Source organism: Astyanax mexicanus, chromosome 3, assembly GCF_023375975.1.
Source record: "Astyanax mexicanus isolate ESR-SI-001 chromosome 3, AstMex3_surface, whole genome shotgun sequence".
Classification (NCBI taxonomy): domain Eukaryota; kingdom Metazoa; phylum Chordata; class Actinopteri; order Characiformes; family Acestrorhamphidae; genus Astyanax; species Astyanax mexicanus.
The window spans coordinates 28,688,196-28,704,717 of NC_064410.1; the positions used below are offsets into that span (position 1 = coordinate 28,688,196).

The following is a 16,522-nucleotide window of genomic DNA, read 5'->3' on the forward strand; positions in this document are numbered from 1 at the left end:
ACCTCCACTTCCTGCACACTAATACTAGGTACAAGATCTCAACCTGACACCTGCTGCACTTCGCGGGTCTTTCCTGACCATCTAGTTTGCAGTGATACACCTCGCTGACTCATGGTAACACTATGAGCGGAGAGAACTGAGAGAATAGTAACTCAATGCCCTGCGTGAGTGTGTTGGTTTCAGTGAAGATTGAGAGGTCCGGCAGTGAATGTGTTTTGAGGGTTTAATTTGTAGCACTTGAGACAACCCCCATGGCACTAATGCAGTTTGAATAATGATACTTCATTAAGTTTTTATTTTGGTCTGTCCTGCTTTTACTTCAGATTGAAACACCATCGAAAACATTGTCTCTGAAAGTCACATTTCTTAAAGAATGTAACAAATTCTCTACCTAAATCTTTGTTTTTTATATCCCATATTCCAGAAAGGATTTTTTGATAGATCTTGATAAGCAACATCCATCCCTACCAACTATATGAATGACTGAATGAAGTTACGCTTATGTAGCAGCTTTCTAGAAACCCAAGGATGGTTTACAATCAACTATTTACACTGGACACACACACACAGCAGCCAAAGCAGCAGCCAATCGCACACAGCATACTCTCAACCGGAAACAAGAGTCCACCTGGAGGACTGCATTGGGCGCTGAGGAGCTGACCCAGGACAGAGTGCCAATCCACACACTTTCCAGGACTAGAGCATCCGAATTTTCTTGGCAATTTAGAGTATCCAATATTTCTGGGCAATTTAAAGTATCTAATTTAACTGATCTCCATATTTTCGGAATGTGGAAAGAAACCAGAGTCCCTGGAGGAAACCCACACAGACAACGAGACGAACATGAAAACTCCGTCCAGATAAGGACTTGAACCCAAGACACCAGCATTCAGAGGCAAACATGCTAACCAGTAACCAACTATATTTACACACATCATCGTTTTTCAGTCTGGCCCTGTTTCTACGTTGCACTAAATAAAAAGGACAATTGGTACTGGTTTAACTTTCTGGTAAATACAGATTGGAGGATGGCAATATGACATTTAATGTTTAATAACATTTTATTATAAATTTACACAATTTGTACTGTTGCATTTTTACTGTGATCATATGCACCATAATAAATACTGAACATTATGATGTTTTTTAATTTCGTAATATCATATTTTTGCCATATTGTCCAGCACTAATACAGTCCTGGTTTGTTTAATTCCAACCATATTAAATGTCCCATAGATTTACCAAGGTCTATTTTTATGCAGGCCTATGCATTTTATTAAGCGTCTTTATTGACATAAGAGCATGTATGGGATAAAACAAATCATACCAAGAATACATATATGTGTGGGATTAATCTGGATTTTATACAATGATGGGCTACTGATTTGTCCAAAGCTTACATTAAAAACAGAACGCCAAGTCCTAGAGCCCACCACTATTAATGTTTGATTATGTAATGCAGCTCTTTTGAGCCCCAGTGCAAAGAATGAATGCAATCCCCTCTCTTTAAAACGATGTACATTTGCTCGTAATTGTTTTTTCAGCTATTCATAATGAACTGGTCTGATTTGTTCAAGTTAAAGTGGATCAAGTTGTCCAACTTGGTCTGCCTTTTTTCAACTTATTTCATAGTGTTGTGGTTCCAATCTACTAAATTAGTTAGACAGAATGGTTGAAAATACACTAGACTTTTAGGATAGCTCTACAAAGTGTCTGGCCTTTGATTTCAAAAAACAAATAGTTCCCGATAGGTAGATGCAGTGTGTTGTTAGCGAAATTACTACTCTTTTACGTCATCTATATTACATACCAAGTGTAGGGGTGTAAGAATATATTGATATATCAAAGTACTGAATTTTTTATCCATTGTCATCGACTGTATTGATTGTCAAAAACACACTATTGATTTTTAATTTTATGTTTTCATGTTCAGTTTCTATTGTGTTTAAATGCTGATTGCTAAATAGCAATATTGTACTTTGTCTGCAGATCCTACTTTTCTGATTTAATAAAAAAAAATTCTTTTACTCTTGTTTTACAAATATCATCAGTTTTCACAATTGCAATATATAATTTAGCTTAAAGTAGTGAATCATAAACCTCTGTATTGTATCGCTAAGTTCTTGCCAATACAATTCTAACTAAAAAGGCTTTACTTATCTACACTGTAACTTTAACTTACTTTGCCAGTGTCTATTTTTTTTATCATGCAGTACTTCTGAAAAATTAAACTTTTTATTGTTATTGTAGCTCTCCATTAGTCATAAGGTATAGGTGTAAGCGGTCCTTACCTGAAGTCACTGTATGGATGTATGATCCACACCCCAAAGGACCGGACTCTTTCTTGTTCAGCTGCGACCCCTTTGGCGCTCCCAAACATGCGCAGGGAGAACTTGTTGACCCCTGGCTGCAGCATGGAGCTCAGTTGCCTGTGGAGGTACGTGGACTGATCAATAGATTCGCAGTCCTCCGTTCCTGTGGATATCGTGATCCCACCAGGTCCAATACACTCATGTGTGGCCTTGCCAGAGCTGGATGCTTCTGTGGCTTTGGAGTTGAGGTCGATGGTGGAGCCAGAATGGTCATCGTAACTGTTCACGAGGTTCAGGATCCTCCGGTCCATAGCCCCTCGCTCTGCGTGCATGGAGGACTGAGAGGTGGAACGCCAACTGGTTAGAGAGAACCTGCCCCGGGGCCTGGAGTCCCCATTAGGAGCTGGACGCTCCTCGCTGCCTGCTTCTTCACTTGCTCCTGTACCATCCATTATGTACCAGCTTCAGTTTTAATATATGAATAATAAATAAATATAGCCTACTGTTCAAAAGTTTGGAGTCACCAATTATAGCAAGCAGGTTTACAAAAGTTTGAATGATTGCTCTTAGTTGAGTTTAAACAGCAACAGTAAGTTTTTAGCTGAGTCAGCAAGAAAACATTTTTAAAAAACTTTCCACTTCCAACAACCTCACATTTCTAGCATCATTTTAATTCCAATAAATTTAATTTCAATTACTCAGTGATAAATTGAGCTGAAGATGACATAAATAATAGATAAAAAAACTACAAAACACTACCTGTAAAAAAAACCACAAAAAATAGATTTATAGAAGTCTCAAAGTCTCAAGAAAGATATGTATATAAATATTTTGTAAATAATGTTACTTGTAAAACTTAAGGACAAAAATCTAAAGGTTACAGTACTAAAGTTGTTTGTACTGACAAAAACAGGACAAAAAAATTAACTGTATGACAGGTGTTTAAAATATTTATGTTTCCAGCGACTTCACATTTCTAGCATAATTTTAATTCTAATTAGATTTATTTTAACTAATTATATAATACAGTATTATACGGAGCTGATGATGATCTTGGATGATAATGGATAAAATCGCTGAATTCAACACAAATTAGGTATTTAAAGTCCCAATAAAGATTTAAGAAACATTTTTTTTTGTAATTAGTGTTATTTCCAGAACTTAAGAACAAAAATGTTAGGTATACAGTCCTATAGTTGTTTGTTCTGACAAAAACAAGACAAAAAAAAAAAAACAAATTTTAAAGGTGTTTCCAAATGTTTTGAACAGCGGTGTAATTACACTGAAATCTCAGACCCCATAAACCGATTTACAAGAATGTGTGAAGTCCTGACTGACCGTACATACACCCTGCATGAGTGTCCATCCACTGCGAGAAGGTCAAAAAGGTAGAACTGTATCCGAGGTGGAGAAATCTCAGAGATGAAGTGAAGCGTAGTTAACTGTGGTAAATAGGAAACTGACCGTTTCGTTTAAAGACCGTAGCGGAAAGTGAACGGCGAAGTTTGCGAACTCCAAACAAAAGCGCAAAAGTACTTTCTGCCCGCTCTGCTCGACTTTCCTTCGTTTTCAGTCGATGTTGTTCGATAACTGCAGCTGTAGCGCGCTCTCGGTGAATCTCGTCTCGCACTGGGACACACGCACAGTCCCTCCAGCGCCCGCGCGCGTTTGTGTGCGCGTGAGTGAGCGTGCGCGCGCACGTGTCTTGCGCAAACGGAAAGATGAAATCCAGAGGTTGCAGTGTAATCGGTTTGCTGTCGCGCGCTGCTAACACCTGAGTGTGTGCCTTAGCGGACCGGCCCGTCCACAAATCCCTTCGCGCGCTCCTCTCCTCCACCTTGGGGGTGTCGTGAACGCGCAGGTGTCTCGTTTCCAGATGAGAAATGGAAGTGGCGGAGGGGCCGGGTGTCCTGTTGCCGTGTCCCAACATGAGTCAGACACTCACAGTAAAGGACAGAAGACTGAGGAACAGTCGCCAGTCGGTCAGTGGCAGTCGCCAGTCGGTCAGTGGCAGCCACCAGTCAGAAAGTAACAGCCGCCAGTCCAGCAGTGGCAGCTGCCAGTTGACCAGTAGCAGCTGCCAGTATAAAACTCTGTCTTACTATAAAGCAGGTCTGTACCATATTCAGAACTGAATTGAGATTGACCCTTGAATTTTAATCCAGTTCCCGAACTTGAATTTGAATGAAGTATGCAAACAAGAAAAAGAATTGCAATTCAAAATCTAATTTCAGAAAGGTGAAATCCCAATTATGTTGCTGTAGCCCAACATGAGTCAGACACACAATAAAAGGCAGAGGAATTAGGAACAGTTGCCAGCAGTTGCAGCTGCCAGTCGGTCAGTGGCAGCCACCAGTCAGGCAGTGACAGCTGCCAGTCCAACAGTGGCAGCAACCAGTCAGGAAGTGACAGTCGCCAGTCAGGCAGTGGCAGCACTAGGGCAGCAAAGAGCCATCAGTTCAAAACTCTGTCCTAAACATTATATAGCAGGCTTGTAAATTTAGAATTGAATTGAGATTGACCCCTAAATTCCAATTAAATTCATGAAGTAAAATTTTTAAATTTATAATGCAAACAGGAAACAGATTTGTAATCCAAAATCAAATAGCAGGAAGTAGAATTGGAATTCCATGAAATTCAAAGAAATTCTGAATTCACCAGTAGCAGCTGCCAGTCTAAATCTCTTTTCTAATTACTATAAAGCAGGTCTGTACCATATTCAGAACTGAATTGAGATTGACCGCTGAATTTTAATTCAGTTCCCGAACTTGAATTTGAATTAAGTATGCAAACAGGAAACAGAATTGCAATTCAAAATCTAATTTCAGAAATGTGAAATCCCAATTATGTTGCTGTAGCCCAGCATGAGTTCCCAATAAAAGGCACACACAATAAAAGGCAGAGGAATTAGGAACAGTTGCCAGCAGTTGCAGCTGCCAGTCTGTCAGTGGCAGCCACCAGTCAGGCAGTGACAGCTGCCAGTCCAACAGTGGCAGCTACCAGTGAGGAAGTGAAAGTTTTCGTTGTGAGACTGTCAGGCAGTGTCAGCCACAAGTCAGTCAGTGTCTACTGCCATTCAGTCAGTGTCAGCCACAAGTCAGGCAGTGTCAGCTGCCAGTCAGTTAGTGGCAGCCACCAGTTGGTCAGTGGCAGCCTTACTTATTTCTTCCAGAATTCTTTTGTTTGTCTTCAAAATGGTTGTTCAAACATTTATGCCATTTAAGGAACTGTTGACCATTAGATGCAACAAAGTTACTCAGTGTCAGGCACAAATCAGGCAGTGGAACCCGCCAGTCCAAAACTATCAACATTAATATTTTATTAACCTTTAAATTGTGGAAAATGATAGGAAAGCACTCTTCACAGCAGTTGTCCAAAGCAATTGGCCATTTGTGGAACCGCTGACCATTAGACAACAATGTTACTCTGTTAAAATAATAACTGCAACATTATAATATATATATTCAACATTAAGGAATGTATGTTTAATTTTTGTGTCTGTAATTCCATTTGGAATTGAAATGTATGTTAAATGTATCACATTCTCAATGATATGTGATAAGAATTAATTTCTCTGAATTGGTGTTCTGTAATTTTGTAGAGGCATCTTTCACTGTGGAGTGTAGGTAAGGCAGTGTTCAGTATAGAGCAGTTAGTCAGTAATCTCTCTCTCTCTGTGGAGTGTAGGTAAAGCAGTGTTCAGTATAGAGCAGTCAGTCAATGGTTTCTCTATCTGTGGAGTGTAGTTGAAGCAGTGTTCAGTATAGAGCAGTCAGTCAGTGGTCTCTCTCTGTGTGGAGTGTAGTTGAAGCAGTGTTCAGTATAGAGCAGTCAGTCAGTGGTCTCTCTCTATTTGTGGAGTGTAGTTGAAGCAGTGTTCAGTATAGAGCAGTCAGTCAGTGGTCTCTCTCTATTTGTGGAGTGTAGTTGAAGCAGTGTTCAGTATAGAGCAGTCAGTCAGTGGTCTCTCTCTCTCTGTGGAGTGTAGGTGGCAGTAACTGGCCTGGTACAGTCCTCCACTCCGCAGCAGAAGCGGAGCTACATCCGGTCGCTGTGTTAGCTAACCTAGCTTATGCTTCCGCTCGGCGTTCGGTAATAAGAGCTCCGGGCATTGACCAAGGTAAACAGCTCGTGTACTTATTAATTTACTGTAATCAATACAAACTACAGTCGTGTTATAACTTGTGTCTGGAATGGTAGCTAAAGCGGTAATAAACAGTGTGGCGGAGTGAAGGACGCCGAGCTGAAGTCCTCTCCTGTCAGCGAGTGAAGGTGGAGGTCACCGCTCTTCACCACATATTACTAACATTAGTTCACCAGTTAAAGCCTGCTGGAGAGAGACAGAGCAGATTCAGCCTTCAGAGGCTGAGTTGTGCTGTGTGTTCTCGTTACATAGCTGACTGAGCTGTAAAACTTGCAGTTTACACGCGTCGCCTGCAGTTATTGTTTTTAGCTAATGCTAATGGTAAGTTAGCTAACGTTATGTAGTCAGTTTAGGTAAGACTGGTGCAGCACTAAACTCTCACAGTGCTGCTTCAGCGATGTAGCTAGGTAGCTTAGCCAACTAAAATGTGACATTCTCTTATTTCCTTCTATTAATATGCTCATATTCACAGTCATTTCTAGCTGCTTTTTCGTAACATTGTCCTTTTTTGCCTTGTCTTGTGGTCTTGTATAAAATATTAGCTAACTATCTAATCTAACCTACAGTATGTAACGTTAAAGGGAAGATAGTTAGCTAGGTTAACTCTAGTCTGTAAAATGCGACTTGAAAAAAAAAAAAAGTAAAGTTTTACCAAAGGTTTGGTTAGAAGGGAATTATTAATGTAACTAAAGTCACTACACATAAAACTAGTTTAACATTATTGGAGATTTTGGACTGATATGTAAAACAGCTCTAGGTAGGTAGTATCTAAACACCAACTAATCAAATAGCTTTTACAAGAATAGTTTAACAGGACAGTTTCAGTGGAGCACCGGTGGCCTAAATCCTTTAATAACACATTAACGTTACTTTTTTATTTTTTGCTTTGTCAACTATCCCTCTATGTGCGTTGTACTGGTGTTCACTGGTAGAAGCTGATTCTTTCTATGTAAAGCTGGAAAATATAATTTAGAAATTTAGTGTATATTTGTTTTTGTTTTTTTACATATTTTTTATGTCACATTTGTTTAGTTAACTAACTAACTGGTCCGTACATAGTCTGGTCAGAGCTTTCAACTTTTCTTTTAAATTCAGTATAAATTAAGCACAGATATATTAAAACTAATACAATAAAATAACAATTAGCTTAAATCAGTGGATTTTAAAGTAGCTGCGGGATAACTACTCTTAGTTATCTCAGAGAATGATTTATTTCTCAATATGCTCATGGTCTGGAAAGGCATAAAAAATAGGCATACAAAATATTCCACCTGATATATCCTTATGCTCCCCACTTGCCCTTTACCCCGCTTTTCCTCCACAGATTAAAAATATTGGCTTTCCTAGATGGAAATAAAGAGAGAGAAAAAAAATCACAATTAGCCACAAAAGAGTCTCTGAAAAAAAGAGGGTAATATACGAATGGAGTATACAGATGAGCTGATACTATCTTCTGACTGTTTTAAAGTCAAGATATCATTTTTTTTATAGACTTTTGTCAAGTTTAGGCAAATTTATCTTGTAACACATTGAGAACACTATGGGGGCGCACCATGTCTTTTAGTGACAATGATTGGTCACTGGTATGTAAACAGATATTTCCTAAATGCACCTATATAGCCCAAAACATTGTTTTGGCTTAACACTTGTACATCTGATTAAAATGTCCAATTTAATTTAATATGTTTTGGAACTATGACAAAGTTAGAGCTATTGGAAGGGAGTTCACACTGTCATACAGGAGGTGTTCAAACAGGATCTTGAACTGTCCCCTTGTATCTATTTGTTGAATTTATCCTCTTGAGTACTAACACTGTTTATGCATTGAATACACTTTGGTACTTGGCAGAAAAATGCATACTACTGTTATAGTCTAAATCTCAGTCAGGATGTGGCTTACACAAATAACAAAGTCTTTAGCTCTGAAGAAACAAACATTTGATTTGCATCATAACCTTTTGATTTTTGGATCTGGCCTTCTTTATGTGCATATTTGGACTAAAATCTAAATTTATTTATTTAGATTATCAGTTGTATAAGTGGCTCTATTTGTTTTTCCCATGGGCCTTGTCCTGCTGTCGCTGTATTTTTTTTTTTTTACTTAACTTCTTTTGGGTTTGACCCGGTGTATAAAGAACTTACATCCCATTTAAACCCCTGTCCAAAAAAAGTAGCACTGCAGTTATTTTTCTACCCATCTACCCATCGTCTAATGGTGATTAAAAAAAAATAAATAAATAGATTATTGTCTGATACCAATATACTTCCAATATCATTGTGCATCTCTAAAATCAATGGATTGGTCCAAGCTTACTTCTTTTTCATTTAATATGTTCACATAGAGCTATGTTTGGTGAGTGCAAGGAGGTATTTATTATGCACATTTATGACATGGTCTTTTTCCGACAGGAAAGGATGTTATCCTGCGTGGGTTGTCCTGTCCTGAGCCGGGTTCTCAGCGGCGGGGCTTCACGCTTGCCTGCTGTGGCAGCTGCAGCTTCCCGCACTCCCAATCCCTCCACTTCACTCAGTGCTGGTAGCAGTGTGGCATTGGTGCGCTACAACACCACAGCTCAGCAGGTACTTTAAACTTATATTTCCACAAAGGAATACTAAATTCAGTCCTTGAGATTTTCTTGGAATGTACAGGTTTGGCTAGGATAGAGCAGTAATAATGGAGATGCACTTCTGCTGCAGTTTAGCAGACTGCATGATGACCAAACAGTGCTCTGTACACTTGTTTTTAATAAGACTATAAGAATGTATTTTTAATGTTTTTGTAGTTTTGTCCTTAAAAAAACAAACAAGGCTAGTAGAATAGGGCTCCACTATGTTTTTTTTTATTTATTTTTTTTTTTTTTACCAAATATTGATGTATTCAAGCTGGAATGCATATGGCTAAACTGTAGTAGCGATCTTGAGTCCTGCGATTTGTAGATAAGATACTGGATTTGCTAACAAATACATTTGTAGGTAGACCCCTGGGAGAAGGGTTGGTGAATATTAAGACTGGAATTTTGGTTTCGTCGCTGTCCAATGAAAAAAAACACTTACTTCCGAAACAGCAACTTTACAGGAGAGAGAAAAACCTTGTAAACTTTCAATGGAAGTCAATGTAAAAAGAGTCATTTTGGAGAGTTTCTATTGGTCCGTTCATCAAGAAATTTTGGCACAGTGTAAGGGACAGTTTGTCTGTTCTAATTATGAAGTAAACTACAAATTGACAAAAATGGAGATAAGTGTTTTTCATTGGACAGCAATGATTTGCACACGACTACACTAAACTTACTAACTAAAGTTTTTTGTCTTTCCCAGGAGAAGCCTAAAAAAACTAAGTTTGGACCTCTTGCAGACCAGGACAGAATTTTCACCAACCTTTATGGCAGACATGACTGGAGGTAGTTTTTATTTTGTCTTCTTTGTATGTGTTAATATGTGTAAGTAGAAAACCTTTTGGTGCCTAAGTGTTGTATTACTTACATAATCAGTCCTAAAAAGGATTTGATGAATTATCCCTTTTATTACAGGCTAAAGGGTGCACTAAGTCGGGGTGACTGGTACAAGACCAAGGAGATCCTGGAGAAGGGAGTGGACTGGATTTTGAATGAGATTAAAGTGTCTGGACTGCGTGGCAGAGGAGGAGCTGGCTTCCCCACTGGTATGAAGTGGGGTTTCATGAACAAGCCCAGCGATGGCAGGTTGGTTTCATTTTGTCTCAGCAGTGGCCAGGCACACTTTTTTTTTGTTGCTGTTGTATTTTCCTGCTGATTGTTTTCTTTTGTTGCAAGCTTTACTTTCTTTAGTCATAAGCCGAAGACAGAGATTAAGCCTATTCTTGGGCTACACAGCACCTTAAATGGAGAAATTCCATTAAAAGAAAAATTAGTCTTTGACTTACCTTAATCCCTTTATGGAAAAAAAAACTGCCCTAGAATAGCATGGATGCAAGAGCGCTATTTTTTTTTTTTTTTTTCATTTTGCTTAGACCAAAATACCTGGTGGTGAATGCTGATGAGGGAGAGCCTGGCACCTGCAAAGATCGGGAGATCATGAGGAATGATCCACACAAGCTGGTGGAGGGGTGTTTGGTTGCTGGCAGGGCCATGGGAGCACGTGCTGCCTATATTTACATCCGTGGGGAGTTCTACAATGAGTCGTCCAATCTGCAGGTAAGAAACATGAGCTATATTGGATATAACCTCAGGAAACTGCAGATTGCAGATCTGCTTGTGTGATCTCTGCATAGCAAAATATTTACTTTATCCCCCCTCATAGTAAAGAGTGCCAAACTTTGCATCCTTCTTATGTCACTGTAATACAAAAACAATAGAATACCCAACCAACAACATAGAACACCAAAAAAAAACACCAGCTATACCAGAGCATTTTGACCTCCTATTTCTCTTGTATGATTCAAAGTCCTAAAGTAAACACATCACATATACACCCTTAACTTTCCTGCAAATGTTCGACACACTATCGCTGTGCGTAAGACTCTCAGATTCCCTCTCATTCACTCACTCGCACACTTGTACACACTCTATTTACATTTTCTATTTACAAGGTAGAATATACACAAGCATTTTGTTTTCTACATTAGAGCTTTCAGTTCAACTCAGTAACTCTCACATTCAATATTCTAATTGAAAAAGCATCAAAGCTACCCTGAGATATTGTAATACAATTAAAAAGGCAGGGCCTAAATCAAATTACACTGTTATTACTGACTCCCTCTAAAAATACGGGAAAATATTAGCATTTAAAAAAATAATAATGATAATTTTTAATTGTGATTATTCACAGAATATTGTGGTGTTTAAAAAAATACATAGTGATTTACACCACTAATATAAATATCATTTAATTTTGTAAATCAACACTGATTCTTTTAAAAAAGCTTTAAAAAAAATCTGGTTGGTCACATGGTTTATACATACATGCATTGTTTGATGTTAGCACTGAAAAAACACCAATTCACCCTAGAGACCATAACCTGACTGTCTGGAAACCACTTGTAAAAATGTTTATTAATCTTAATACATTTTTAGAGCTGAATTTGTAAAGGGTGTTTCTGCAGTTGCAACTAAACAAATTAACTCTTGGACAACATATAAAGAGCCACTAAAGAGAAGTAACCAATTATGCTTTTTTTTTTCCCTTTTTTTCTCCTAGGTTGCCATTAACGAGGCATATGGGGCAGGGCTTATTGGCAAGAATGCCTGTGGCTCAGGCTACGACTTTGATGTGTTTGTAATGCGTGGAGCTGGTGCATACATCTGTGGAGAGGAGACTGCTTTGATTGAGTCTATTGAAGGAAAACAGGGAAAACCTCGCCTGAAGCCACCTTTTCCTGCTGATGTGGGTAAGACATGCAGTCAAGCAAATCAAAGATAGATTGAGTGAAGCTACTCATAGCTGTGTGCCTACTTAGGTCTGTACAGTTCAACTGTAGTAACATTTATTCATTGCAGAAAAATTTGTACAGGGAAGCTTGACTTGTTTTTGTTTCTTCTTGCAGGTGTGTTTGGTTGCCCAACAACAGTTGCCAATGTAGAAACAGTAGCTGTAGCCCCAACCATCTGCCGCCGTGGCGGTACGTGGTTTGCCGGTTTTGGCAGGGAGAGGAATTCTGGCACAAAGCTCTTCAACATCTCTGGGCATGTTAATACACCCTGCACTGTGGAGGAGGAGATGTCTATTCCCTTGAAAGAGCTGATCGAGAGGCATGCAGGTATGCTGGTATTTGCCCTTCAATTAAAGGAACAATCAGTAATAAATGTGATCTTGTGTGTGAAATGGCTACAGCAGACCAATTAACACACATTGGATAGAGTTGTCTGTCTCTCCAGGTTCTCTCAAGAAGTTCATGTATATATTTATATTATGTTCCAGTGTCCAAAATGCCTGTCTCTACTACACTATTGTTGGTGATAAATTGCCCATCTATGGTTAGCAACCTTACTGAAGCTCAGTGATTAGCTGCTCAGCAGAACAGCCAGGGGAATGGCGATGGGCAGATTTGGAGACTATAAAACATACTGGCTGAATCTCTGCTGACGAGCTGATAGTGCTTTAAATCATGTTTTCTTTAATATCTGCTTATACATTCTGATTGTTATTAGGTACTGCAGAAAACATAATCCTTAATGGTCCTTTAAACAACATCAGCCCCCAATATTTGGATAGATCTGGTGGAGGTTGAACAATGCAGAATTACGCAGTCAGCCAGACCTAAGGTCTAGTTATTAGCCAAGATATGTAGCCAAACTGATATCATATTTTGAAACTATTTTCCTTGATGTTTACCATTAGGATTAGTTTTGTAGTATTTTTTTTATTATATCTTCAAAGTCCTAAAAATCCTGAAACTTGTCCTTCAGGTGGTGTCCGTGGTGGTTGGGATAACCTCCTGTGTGTTATTCCCGGAGGGTCATCAACACCACTCATCCCTCGTCATGTGTGCGACGACGTTATGATGGACTTTGACGGCCTCATCCAGGCCCAGACCGGCCTGGGCACAGCAGCACTTATCGTCATGGACAAATCAGTAAGTGACCAATGCTAAAGATAAAAGGTTTAAAATTATTTTTGAACCATCATCTCATCTTGGTTTTGTTCACAGACGGATGTGATTCGTGCTATTGCTCGCTTGATTGAATTTTATAAACATGAAAGCTGTGGCCAGTGCACCCCCTGCAGGGAAGGTAAGTAAATGCACTTCACTGTTGTTTTATTCGTCTCATTCTCATTCGTCTCATTCTCAGTCAGCTGAATGTATAACCATTTTAAAAGACAGTGGATAGAGCTTTTACAGTTGCCCTACATAATGATTCATGATCAGGGTTACCTGGGAATTTGAATGTGGTATGGAGACCTGTCCATCAGTCTGTATCACATGTGATTGAGATAAAGGACAAATCAGCGACCAGCATCAGCTGCACAAACACTTTAGTCCATGTCTAGTTTCTGATCTTTTTGTTTACAGTCTGATTCTTTGCTGCCTGTTAATAGTGTTACAGTACGAGGATTCTTGGAAATGTTATATTATTGTTTCTGATTTGATAGGAACATAAGGAATTTAAATTGGTGTTTTGGTTGACGTTTATGTGTGCGCACATAGAATTTAAGAATTTTTATAAAAGAAGTTTAGTCTTTTAGACTAAAGTGTGACAAATTATCTTTTTGCTGTTCTTAATTAACTTCCAAGTTATTCAGCAATGTATTTAAGTGTAAAAGCTATAAAGGAAAATAAATAATGTAATTAAGATTTAAGAACAATAAAAAATGAAGCTTGGTTAGGTCCTCTAAACATAAGCGCCAGGGTCATATCATATATTGTTCTGTTTCATCACTTAATAATAACAGACAACAGAATAATAACAGGGCAAAAATGAATTTCTTGTTATAAGAAAAAATACTGTTTAATAGATGCATGTGTGACCCTGAACACTGGTGGTAAACGTATGTGAGTGGTATATCAGGTTTTATGTGTAATTCTGTATTTTTGGTCCAGCATGAGCTTTAAAGTATAGCTCACAAATAATAGTCTCAATATTTTTGAGTCTCAATATTGAGCCCTGATTTGTTACTTTAGCAATACACTAAAAACAAAAATGAGAAGAACATATCCATAGGGTTTATTCCTTTTGTTAAATTAATTAAATAATATGCATCATTTATTAAATAAACAGCAGCAGAGTCTATAGTAAATTAAGTAGAATAGCAATGTAACGTTACATTCTTTTATGAATCAGTGATCCCAATCTTTTCTACACACTTCTAATTCTTTAAAAATCGCATGACCGGCTCCTATTTCTGATCACATGATTAAATCGGGACATCCCTACCCACAAATACATTTTTGCAAAGTCAATATTTATAGTTTTTTTCTTTTTACTCACATTTCATCAGAATCATCTGAAATGTTTTTATTATCTGGCTGTTCCTAAAACACATCATCAACTTTGTAGTATGGTAACTTTATCTTGTAAAGTGCACATTATATTTAAAATGATCTTTCTCTTGTTTAGGAGTGGACTGGATGAACAAGATGATGTGGCGCTTTGTAAAGGGAGATGCACGGGCTGCTGAAATTGACATGATTTGGGAGCTAAGCAAACAGATAGAGGGTCACACCATCTGTGCTCTGGGTGATGGAGCTGCATGGCCAGTGCAGGTATGTGAGAGGAGATTATGCTTTAGTGTCACAAAACATGAACACAACATTGAATTATGGCATGATATTTTGATTAAATTGATTCTTCTTCCACAGGGACTGATCCGTCACTTCCGCCCCATTATGGAGAGCAGGATCGCAGAGTTCGAGCAGAAGCAGCAGGCTAAGGCTTAGATCTGATTCCACTACTCTCCTGCAGCGACCTCTTCTGGCCCCTTTCCTCTTTTACCTTATCACACAATATTATTTAAGCAAAAAAAAAAAAAAAGTGTTGTCACTTGATTCATGTACTGCTTTCAACATCCGCCTTGTGGTGCCTTGCCACCCTGTTTCAAAACTTAAAACTTAATAAAGTTCTGTGAACCATATTTGATTTGTTTCTGATATGTGAACATCAAAACATCTAAAATGAAGGGGGGTAGGGGAGCTTGTAAAGCCAAATGTTGAAAAAAGGCAGATGATGGTTCTTGTTTATGCCAAGTGGAATTTTCAGGCTTCTGCACTGGTTTGCTTTTACAAATCGATGTACAGGCTTTAGCATTTAATTAAAAAAGTTCAGTGACTGGAAAAACTATTTTTGTGGGTGAAAATAGGAACAAAATTGTGTTTTTTTCCCTGCATTTAATTGTAGGGTTTAGTGCTTTTGTAATTTTATAGTTACTGTTCTTTTCTAACTTTATTGTTTCATTATTGGTATAGCCTTTGGCGTGACCAGCTAAGGAAGCTCCAGTTTCATCATGTCTGTCTGACAGACAGGTTGACCTGTAACCGAACTCTTCTCGCTGCCCCTTGAGAATTATTTAGTCTCTCTAAAAGGGTTACTCATTTTTTCATGTCAGGAAGGGTTACTAGCTTCTTCAGTGCTCAAAGCAAGTATGTACGCACTAAACAAATCTCACACACTCTTGTCATAAGAACCCATTACCGAAAGTGTTGGTAGTTTTGTTCTGGAAAGTTCTAAATAAGTCCCTTTGACGAGGCAGTACTGTTTTTTGCTGTTAATTCAGCTACAGCCATGCAGCTCCATCATTAAATTGCCAAAGCTAATATTGTGCTTTTCACTACTCTTCATTTATTTTTTTTTGTTCTTTGATTGACTGTTTGTTGGTTGAGGCTGCGAATGCATCAAGACAAGCCACTGGCTTCATAAATAGGAATGTAACTAACAGAGCTCGCCACCTAGAGTTTAGCTCAGATGTTTTCAGTGTTTTACTTATCATGGTCAACCTATTTAAAATCACAAGACAAATGCAAAAAGGAAAGCTTTTTATTCTTTCCCAAGTGCTGACACTGAACACGAGTATTAGGGCCTTGAGAATATCTATTAAGCTGAATCTGAATTTGCTGTGTTTCTATTCATTTTTATAAAAGGCATATAGTTTAAACATAAATATTTGAGGGGAGCCCTTATTTATTGAATTATACTTATTAATTTTCCATCGACATCAGAGTCAACGTCTCTAACATGAGCTTAAACTTACCAGTGAAGGTTAGCAAGTCTGACATGAAACTAGTCTGTACCCTGGACAACTTACCCTTGCCTAATGGATACAGATCAAATACCAACTAAAAGCTTTAGGAAACAGAAGCTCGTATTACAGGGTTACTTTTTTATATAACTATTTTGAGATGGAGATTCAAGTTCCTCTTTTAGCCTAAATAACCAGAAGAGGGAACCATCCATGGGTGCCCTCCTGCTCTTCAAACAGATCATGGAGCTATTATAAAGTGCCTTACTACAGTGTCTCAAAGGTGCCTTGTCCAGGCCCAATCTAAATACTGACAAGACCTACATTAATTACATTTTGCATGGCTTGACATGGACCCCATAACATGATCTTCCCATTGTTTTCAGCAACTTTCTCCCCCCTGTACATTTGTATTTCTGGG

The 16,522-nt window shown here is 38.4% G+C and overlaps 2 protein-coding genes across 2 annotated transcripts in view; one reads left to right on the top strand and one right to left on the bottom strand.

Annotated features, from left to right (window-relative positions):
* hcn3 (hyperpolarization activated cyclic nucleotide-gated potassium channel 3) overlaps window positions 1-4,112 on the bottom strand; it is a 29,356-nt gene extending 25,244 nt beyond the window's left edge. Inside the window, exon 1 of the mRNA XM_049476290.1 lies at window positions 2,292-4,112. Within this exon, the coding sequence (XP_049332247.1) occupies window positions 2,292-2,764 (473 nt within the window). The 5' untranslated portion in view covers window positions 2,765-4,112. The remainder of the gene's footprint in view (window positions 1-2,291) is intronic.
* Window positions 4,113-6,301: 2,189 nt separating this feature from the next.
* Window positions 6,302-15,000, top strand: ndufv1 (NADH:ubiquinone oxidoreductase core subunit V1). Its single transcript, XM_007230574.3, has 11 exons — window positions 6,302-6,432; window positions 8,866-9,036; window positions 9,772-9,854; window positions 9,984-10,154; window positions 10,442-10,625; window positions 11,629-11,818; window positions 11,975-12,187; window positions 12,837-13,003; window positions 13,079-13,160; window positions 14,487-14,632; window positions 14,729-15,000. Exons 2-11 carry the CDS (start codon window positions 8,872-8,874, stop codon window positions 14,804-14,806), a joined length of 1,479 nt encoding a protein of 492 aa, XP_007230636.1. The 5' UTR covers window positions 6,302-6,432; window positions 8,866-8,871; the 3' UTR covers window positions 14,807-15,000.
* The last annotated feature ends 1,522 nt before the right edge of the window (window positions 15,001-16,522 follow it).